The sequence below is a fragment of the Salvelinus namaycush genome, chromosome 20, assembly GCF_016432855.1.
Source record: "Salvelinus namaycush isolate Seneca chromosome 20, SaNama_1.0, whole genome shotgun sequence".
NCBI classification, from domain to species: domain Eukaryota; kingdom Metazoa; phylum Chordata; class Actinopteri; order Salmoniformes; family Salmonidae; genus Salvelinus; species Salvelinus namaycush.
Window position 1 is genome coordinate 4,559,770 of NC_052326.1, and position 9,855 is coordinate 4,569,624.

Below are 9,855 nucleotides of genomic sequence, written 5' to 3' on the forward strand. Positions count from 1 at the left end.
ATCAACCAACCTCAGATTTCCCACTTCCTGTTTGGATTTTTTCTCAAGTTTTTGCCTGCCTGATGAGTTCTGTTATACTCACAGACATCACTCAAACAGTTTTAGAAACTTCAGAGTGTTTACTATCCAAATATACTAATAATATGCATATTCTAGCTTTTATGGCTTTGTAGCAGGCCGTTTACTCTGGGCATGCTTTTCATCCGGATGTGAAAATACTGCCCCCTACCCCAAAGAAGTTAAGTGTGCCTTAATCACTGACAGTGTCACCAGCAAAGCACCATCACACTACCACCTCCATGCTTCACGGTGGGAACCACATGTGCGTCTCACAAAGACACGGCGGTTGGAACCAAAAATATCAAATTTGGACTCATCATACCAAAGGACAGATTTCCACTTGTCTAATGTCCTTTGCTCGTGTATCTTGGCCGAAACAAGTCTCTTCTTATTGGTGTCGTTTAGTAAGTGATTTCTTTGCAGCAAATCGACCATGAAGGCCTAATTGGGCTGCAATCTGAGGTGCTGTTATTCTAATGAACATGTCCTGTCCTGTGGCGGTCCTCATGAGAGCCAGTTTCATCATAGCGCTTTTTGGTTTTTGGGAATGTACTTGAAGAAACTTAAAGTTCTTGAAATTTTCCGCATTGACTGACCTTCATGTCTTAAAGTAATGGACTGTTTCTCTTTGCTTATTTGAGCTGTTCTTGCCAAAATATGGACTTAGTCTTTAACCAAATCGGGTTATCTTCTGTATACCACCCCTACCTTGTCACAACACAAATTATGCTCAAACACATTAAGAAGGAAAGAAATTCCACAAATGAACTTTTAACAAGGTGTTAATTGAAATGCATTCCAGGTGACTACCTCGTGAAGCTGGTTGAGAGAATGCCAAGAGTATGCAAAGCTGTCATCAAGGCAACGGGTGGCTGCTTTGAAGAATCTCAAATATATTTTTATTTGTTTAACTTTTTTTGGTTAGTACATGATTCCATATGTGTTATTTCATAGTTGATGTCTGCAATGTAGAAAATAGTAAAAAATAAAGAAAACCCCTGGAATGAGTAGGTGTGTCCAGACTTTTGACTGGTACTGTATGTATATGGGAAAAACTCTAGGTAACCTACAGCTAGACAAGCTGTTAAGATGGACTCATATAACAGAAAAACAGAAAAAAAATTGCTGTGGCTTTTGGTTTTAGCGGGCTTCAAACATGTAGCATTGAATATGACCTTTCTACCACCTTCTCCAGATGCCCTGTAGTTGAGATCTTGTGTTGTGCACTGAATCACTGTCTCTCTCCACAGCCTCTCTAGTGGACAGCTATGTGGAGGTGGCACAGTTTGCAGTCCCCATGTCCATGTGTGAGATGCCTGACAGTCTGCAGGACGTGCGGGAGCCCACCATCGCCCAGCTGCTGCAGGAAAAAGCCCTCTACTCCTTCTCCGAGTGGCCAAAGGTATGGTACATGGGGAGTTGACCTGCCAACTGCCTTGAAAAGTTTCCATTTCATGTTAGCCCAGGGGAATTGGTTGACACTATCCGATTAGGGTATAACAATTTCTCTCCCAAAATCTAATTTTCAAGGTTATTTCCATAACCTTATGTTTAATTAAGACCAAAAACTGACACCCATTCAATTTCGTAGATTTGGCTATTTCGGCCACACCGTTGCTGACAAGTGTGTAAAATCGAGCACACACCCACACAATCTCCATTGACAAACATTGGCAGTAGAATGGCCTTACAGAAGAATGGCACAGCCATCGGAAGCCACCTTTCCAACAAGTCAGTTCGTCAAATTTCTTCCCTGCTAGAGCCACACAAGCTCACAGAACCGGACCGCCGAGTGCTGAAGTGCGTAGCGTGTAAAAATTGTCTGTCCTGGGTTGCAACACTCACTACCGAGTTCCTAACTGCCTCTGGAAGCAACATCAGCACAAGAACTGTTCGTCGGGTGCTTCATGAAATGGGTTTCCATGGCCGAGCGCAATTCCATGCGTCAGCTGGAGTGGTGTAAAGCTCGCCGCCGTTAGACTCTGGAGCAGTGGAAAAGCATTCTCTGGAGTGATGACTCGCACTTCACCATCTGACAGTTTGATCTGGGTTTGGTGGATGCCTGGAGAACGCAACCTGCCCAAATGTATAGTGCCAACTGTAAAGTTTGATGGATGAAGAATTATGGTCTGGGGCTTTTATTCATGGTTTGGGCTAGGCCCCTTTGTTCCAGTGAAGGGAAATCTTAACGCTACAGCATACAATGACATTCTAGACAATTCTGTGCATCCAGCTTTGGCAACAGTTTAGGGAAGGCCCTTTCCTGTTTCAGCATGACAATGCCCCCGTGCCCAAACCAAGGTCCATACATAAATGGTTTGTCGAGATCGGTGTGGAAGAACTTGACTGGCCTGTACAGAGCCCTGACCTCAACCCCATCGAACACCTTTGGGATGAATTGGAACGCCGACTGTGAGCCAGGCCTAATCGCCCAACATCAGTACCCGACATAACTAATGCTTCCATTCAGCTACAAGAGCAAGTTCCTGCAGCAATGCTCCAACATCTAGTGGAAAGCCTTCCCAGAAGAATGGAGGCTGTTATAGCAACAAAGTGGGGACCACCTCCATGTTAATGCCCATGGTTTTGGAATGAGACGTTCGACGAGCACGTGTCCACATACCTATGATAATGTAGTGTACATTTTCACGATATAGCCAATTTTGACTTTGCAGCTAGGCCAAATACTGAGTACCAGGGGAATAATGCGTGGGACTTTTTTGTGCTCCTTTGCGTTGCAGGATCGGGTGATCATCAACCGCCTGGACAGCATCTGTCACGCCATCTTGAAGGGGAAGTGGCCCTCTTCCAGCCAGCAGTATGACTCCCCTAGCTCTCTGGCAAACACCTGTGTGCCTAACATTGTGCACCAGAGGGCTGGCTTCATTTCAGCCAGGGTACAGCCATCCCAGAGCCTCAACTTCAACATCCCAGCCCCTCCTGTAACCCACCTTCCCAAGGTGACTAGCCCATGTTCATCTTCTGTCCCCTCATAACCATCGTTGTTGAAATCCTTCTTTTGTGACGTTTTTGTGGATATTCGCCAGTCTATTGTCGGTATTCGTTAATATTTTTCCATTCTTCCATTTCCATCCTGTTCAGTACAAGTCAAGAGATGCAGGGGAATGCAGCCAGGGAGGCTGGAGGTTGACATCCTTGCCTCTCTTGCAGGAGAGGCTGGTGGCGCCGCCCTATTTGCCTGAACTAAAGCGGGGTAGGCGTGCGTTTGAATACAAGGCAGAGGTGCTCAGTAAGCAGTGCCACACAGGGGAGAAGATGCCTGTAACCGTGTCGAACAGAGGCGGGGCGCTGCTGCTCAAAGGCTGGCAGGAGGCGGCCATGGACCTCTCCAAGGCCGGGGATCTGGGCATTGGGGGCGACGCGGCAGCCACTGTAGGCCACATGAGTCACCAGGTCCTCCCCGGTGCCCGAAAACTGCCCGCCATGAGCGCCATGCAGGGTTCAGTGGGGAAGGACATGGCCGGGATCCTGCAGGCAGGTCTCATCCACCCCGTCACCGGCCAAATTGTCAACGGCAACCTGAGGTGTGACGACGCAATCATGCGCCGGAGGAGAGGCAGACGGAGAAACGTGGAGGCGGTTGACATCGGGTTTGTCAAGAGCAGAGGAATGCATGTGCAGGAAAAACAGGTATGTCAAGTCAAAACTCCTTTTGGTTTTGTGAACAGAAAAAGAGCCCGCTTAATGGTACTAGTTTTCTGCACCACCTGGTTTTGATGATAATTACTGTGGACCTGTCCCCCTACCAAGTTCAGGGGGAAGGACAATACAGTTGTCTCTTGTGGTTTGGTGCTTGGAGGCAATTAATTTGCAACAAAGGTTGAACGATAGCGTATCACTAGTAGTGTTGTCACGATACCAGTTTTAGTATCACGAAACTCAATACCATCACAATACTTGATACCAAAACGATACCATGGCAAAAAAGGCGTATTAGCCGTAGTCACAGAATGGCATTTAATCCAGACCGATAAACTCAGCTATTGCTCTGTTCAAATGTTGGGCATCTTTTGAGTTTCCAAGTTTCACTTCTGACACCAATGTAATGAAACAGGCCGGGAATCCGGCACGAACCCTCAACATTCTTGCCGGTAGCCCTGCGGAAATCGACTGTGCCACAAAAGCACAGCTTATAAGTCAGGGTTGCTACAGTATCTTTGGATGTGAGGGAGAGATCGTTGTGAATTTATTACGTTTTTGTTGACAACAAGTTTTGAAATCAGCATATTTTGTGTTTTTTATATTTTTTATTTCACAAAGTATTAGGATTGTGAATTGATGTCAGTTCAGCTGTGACTTGCATAGAAAGTTATTCTACAAAGCTGGAAGCTACCGGTATCTTTAGTTTCAAAATGATTCAAGTGTGTTGCTAACATGTTGCTGCCTAGACACTCTGCTCTAGCAATGAGTAAGTGGAGCAGGCATGAGGCACAGTACGCTTGCGTTATTTGGGACATCAGCTGCATTGATAGACAGACTTGATCCTCTCAATCAGTATACGGCGTGAGACACATTTGACAGAAGTACTGAAAGTAACCAAAATTATAGTACCAAACCGTTTTTCATGTTCTAGTATCGAAAAAGTACAGAGTTTCGTTATACCGTGCAACATTAATCATAAGCGCTTCATACTAGCGTTGAGTTGGGAATCAAATACATCTATTTGTTTCCCTGTGTTTTTGTCCTCTACAGGTCACCAGCCATTCTGCAGTGTCGTCCACCTCCTCCCCACCGGAGCGCCCCCCGGGAACCTCCACCCCCACCCTGCCAGAGGTGGTGGCCATCGACAGAGAGGCTGCCAACAATGGCTTGATGGAATGGCTGCGACAGAATCCCAACTGTAGCATGGAGGTGCCCACTTTCGCACCGGTGAGTTGATCCTCCATGCACATTCATCTTATCCATTCTTCAAATTCCCTTTACTTTTGTGAAATCCCAGTTGGAGGGATTCCTGGAATCAAGAGGGAATGAGCAGGAGGAAACTGTGAATGAGCAGGAGGAAACTGTGAATGAGCAGGAGGAAACTGTGATTTCTGAAAAACGTGTGAACTTTGAGAACGTTTCTGGTACGAGGGTTCAACTCACCCGCTGTTTTTATAAGTAAGGTTTTATAGTACGTTTTAAAGTAAGTGAATATCATTTGGAGTAGTGTGCTTTTCTTGCCAAATCTGGGGTTTCAGTCTCCTGGCTCAGCGATTCTGCACAGCTTTGTGGAGCGGCCCAAGCAGCGGCGGCATCGCTGTAAAGACCCCACCAAGCTGGATGTCAACTCCCTAACAGGGGAAGAGAGGGTGCCAGTGGTCCACAGGAGCACTGGCCGCAGGGTAACTATTTTGACTCAAACGCACACACCGAACACTGATGCACAAGCACACATAACATCACTGACATTAACCATGTTTCCATCCCACCATTTTTATGAGAGTACTGTACCTGATGGAAACAGCAAATTGTGGGGAGACTTTAAAAAAAAAAAATGTTAACAAAATACGTTCGATTGGTGGATCATTTTTTGGGTCGGTGAAATAGATACAGTACCAGTCAAAGGTTTGGACATGCCTACTCATTCAAGGGTTTTTCCTTTATTTTTACTATTTTATACATTGTAGAATAATAGTGAAGACATCCAAACTATGAAATAACACATATGGAATCATGTAGTAACCAAAAAACTGTTAAACAAATCAAAATATATTTTAGATTTTTCAAAGTAGCCACCCTTTGCATTGATGACACCTTTACACACTTTTGGTATTTCTCTCAACCATCTTCACTTGGAATGCTTTTCCAACAGTCTTGAAGGACTTCCCACATATGCTGAGCACTTGGCTGCTTTTCCTTCACTCTGCGGTCCACCTCATCCCAAACCATCTCAATTGGGTTGAGGTTGGGTGATTGTGGAGGCCAGGTCATCTGATGCAGCACTCCATCACTCTCCTCCTTGGTCAAATAGCCCTTACACAGCCTGGAGGTGTGTTGGGTCATTGTCCTGTTGAAAAACGAATTATAGTCCCACTACGCGCAAACCAGATGAGATGGTGTATCGCTGCAGAATGCTGTGGTAGCCATGCTGGTTAACTGCCTTGAATTCTAAACTAATGTTTGCCTGAATTATACACAAATGCATAATTTATATTTATGCTATGTGTGTGTGTGTGTGTGTGTGTGTGTGTGTGTGTGTGTGTACAAGAACTCATTGAGGGCTGTATTCTTCTGTGCTGTAGCTTGGGGGTGCTATGGCTCCAGCAATCAAGGAGCTTTCACGATGGCTAGATGAAAATACTGAGTACTGCGTGGCACCTGACTGGGCAGATGTAGTGAAACACTCTGTGAGTAGCATGGCATTTTCACTCTCTCATATCCACATAAATGCCCCATCAAATAGTTTCATTAGAATGCTTCCATTTTTAATTAGGCATTTACTCATCTTGAATAGTGCAGTTGTCAGAACCTACTGCTTCACAGATTACAGATGTCCTTCAAAACCATCCCTGCATTTTCCTTAAGCTAATACCTTGTGTTTCCAGGGCTTTCTTCCTGAGGGCAAGTTCACCCGCATCCTCACTGAGCCCGTGAGCCGCGACCAGGGGCCCCGCCGCCGGGGCCGTCGTCCCCGCAGCGAGATGCCCAAGCCCCTCCTCTCCGAGTCTCCCATGGGCCCGCTCTGTATGAACGGCGGCCTGATCGGCAGCATGGACCTGGTCAGCCTCCAGAACCTCCACAATGTCCAGGGCATCCCACTCACAAGCTTGATGGGATTCCCCCATGGCTTTGCTGTGTCCGCCGGTGAAGACGCAAAGAATGGTCTGAGTATGCTGCCTATGATGCTCCACGGCGTACACGGCGCCCCCCACATGTTCAGTGTTCAGGGGCTGATGGGGTTGCCGCCCACCTGCTCTGCTTCCACCTCTTCCTCCACAGCTGTAGTTACCACCACTGCGGCCTCCTCCTCAGCGGCCAGTAGCCCCTCTCGAGGCCCCGGCCAGGCATCTTCAAGCACAGGGGCCGAGGGCTCTGGCATTCAGTCTGGCAGAGAGAGAAAGAGGGAGGAAAAGCAGCAAGGCGCGATGGGCAGCCACAGCATTGCGGCCATCACCACCACCACAGCGACCAGCAGCAGCAGTGGCAGCCACCAGGCCTTCAACCCTTTCCTCATTCCGGGGATGTCCCATGGACTGCTGTACCCTCACATGTTCCTCCCGCACGGGGGCGTCATGGCGCTGCCAGGCATGCCGCCTGCAGACTCCTCCATTAGCCCAAAGACGAAGAAGAAAAGAACAAGGGAGGAAGGGGTGGTGGTGGTGGTGGTGGAGGCAGGCAGCCACAGCCACTTACAGACGGACAGTGGGCCTCCGAAAAAACACAGTGATGGCCAGACTGGGGAGAGCACGGCTGACCAGGCTGGGCCGGAGGACAGGGAGCAGATGGAGGACAACATTCAGGAGGGCGGCACGGGACACGACTCCCATGATCCTCCAGAGGTAAACCCCAAGAAGAGCGTTGAAGAGGAGAGAGGAACGATGGAGATTAGCTTGATGGAGGAGAAAAAACTGCCTGAGGAGGAGAGCGTGTCAAGGGGGGCAGAGTAGACTTCACAATATACTTCTTCTCCCACCTCTTTCTTACTGTGCAACAGTTTTAAGTTTGTGGTGTGTAAGTACCTTCATTTGTATGTAAATACTTTTATTATCAACCTATTTTTTATAGTTCTGCCCTGTAGCAAATTTGTGATTATCTTATACTATATATCCCCACACATGCTCCATTCAAGAACTTCATGAAAGAGATGCAAACACACACTTGCGAAGGGAGGAATTAATCAACGTTGTTACATGGTTATAACAATTCAAGCATTTTTGACGGTCTGTTACATCATTTAGATGCCTGGTATGTCCTGGTTGCAAAAAGGTAAAGCCGGGAGCCTGTTTGACTGAAGAGGATAAAGATTGTGGGTTGTGTTCATTAGGGCATGCAATGGAGAACATTGTCAAACGGTTTCAATGGGAAATGAAAATGTGTTTCTTATCAAGTCGTCCCATCTTTTTTGTCAGTTTTTTTTAATCCATTTGGTGCCTAATGATCACAACCAAGAACGATGTAGCCTTCTAGTGATTACTGTCCCCTCAGTTTCCTTGATGGTATTAAGGAATGTGAATATCCCATTAAAGTTGTTTAATGTCCCGAAAGCCTAAAACTAATAGCAATTTTATTTGAAGGTCCTTTAAAATGTGTTGAATATAATACTTTTTATATCAATGCATGCAAGGTAACTTGCAGTCCCAAGTTTGATTAGTAGCATAACTGCTGCTAAGAAGTTCTGAATAGGACAGCTTTTGTCCATCCCTATTTTGTTTGTCTTGTTACTGCTGTGTAAAACATTTTTAAAAGGAAAATAGACAAACGAAAGTGCGTATAACAGATTTAGAGAAAACAATGATGCTAGTATAACCAATCGAGAGAACACATATTCAGTACGACAGCCACTCAAAAAAAGGCAAAGACTAATCCTGAGTTTTGATAATGCTTTAAAATATATAATCTCACAAAGTCACTTTGGGACGTGATCAGCTGTGTCAGTGTGGGAGCAGTGAAGAGGTACCATAGACAGTCTGTCACAGAGAGCTCTGTTGAGAGCGCCAGTGCCTCACCGGTGAGGGACAAGCACACAGGGTACTTCACTAAGGGAGAGGGGTGGTGGGGGATGTGCAAAATATCAAAATAATATGTCCATTCCCATCCGCCTTTCCAGTGTTAGGGAAAAGTTAGTCGTTTGATCACAGATACTGTATGTAAAGCAGTGGCAGAGTGCCTCGTTGTTTTAAAGGCTTCGTGGTCTCCTTTTCTTCCCTTAGAAGCATTTTAAACTCCTGTAGACTAGGTCATACTCAGAATGTTTAAAACAAATCTATCTATTTAGCTGTATATTGCTGTTCCTTTTGTTTACATGCACACCACATTTTTAGTTTTCTCCGTTATGTCCCTTGACATTGGGGGGAAATGGCAAAATCAGTACCAGTGTTTATTGTATTTAACATAATGTACTACACTAAATGGATGCAAAAGCTGATTTTATTCTCAATTTTACAACAGGGTCTGTTTTTTGGGGTATATGTTTTAGACTTGGCTTCTAAGCGTAACAACTTGACTTCTCTTTTTGTTTGATTTTTTTTTTTCATATTAGAAAAGTGTCCTTTTGGTGAATGTTTACCTGTATTCTGTCTATTAAGCTTTTATTTGTGTATGTGTACATGCATGCGCACACTTGCACAACCTGTCCCATGGGTGACATTTTGTCCTAGAGCTGTATTTCTCTCTTGCTCTAGCGTCATCTTTCTTTGTTGGAAGACATGTTATAGTTGCCTTGTCACAACTTGTGACTATAATTCATTTGTTCTGCCAAACTTTCACCAAATATGACATTTTTCTTTAAACTTAGTTGATTATATTAAAAGTAAAATGCCTTATTTAGCTAGTGTTATATATAGATATATATATATATATACACTGCTCAAAAAAATAAAGGGAACACTAAAATAACACATCCTAGATCTGAATGAATGAAATATTCTTATTAAATACTTATTTTTTTACATAGTTGAATGTGCTGACAACAAAATCACACAAAAATTATCAATGGAAATCAAATTTATCAACCCATGGAGGTCTGGATTTGGAGTCACACTCAAAATTAAAGTGGAAAACCACACTACAGGCTGATCCAACTTTGATGTAATGTCCTTAAAACAAGTCAAAATGAGGCTCAGTAGTGTGTGT

At 45.0% G+C, this 9,855-nt stretch overlaps 1 protein-coding gene across 1 annotated transcript in view; it reads left to right on the top strand.

Moving 5' to 3' along the window:
- Positions 1 to 9,542, top strand: part of LOC120065560 (chromodomain-helicase-DNA-binding protein 6-like) — a 69,935-nt gene extending 60,393 nt beyond the window's left edge. Inside the window, exons 30-35 of the mRNA XM_039016625.1 lie at positions 1,311 to 1,462; positions 2,802 to 3,020; positions 3,163 to 3,711; positions 4,774 to 4,950; positions 5,262 to 5,405; positions 6,609 to 9,542. Of these exons, the coding sequence (XP_038872553.1) occupies positions 1,311 to 1,462; positions 2,802 to 3,020; positions 3,163 to 3,711; positions 4,774 to 4,950; positions 5,262 to 5,405; positions 6,609 to 7,670 (2,303 nt within the window). The 3' untranslated portion in view covers positions 7,671 to 9,542. The remainder of the gene's footprint in view (positions 1 to 1,310; positions 1,463 to 2,801; positions 3,021 to 3,162; positions 3,712 to 4,773; positions 4,951 to 5,261; positions 5,406 to 6,608) is intronic.
- The last annotated feature ends 313 nt before the right edge of the window (positions 9,543 to 9,855 follow it).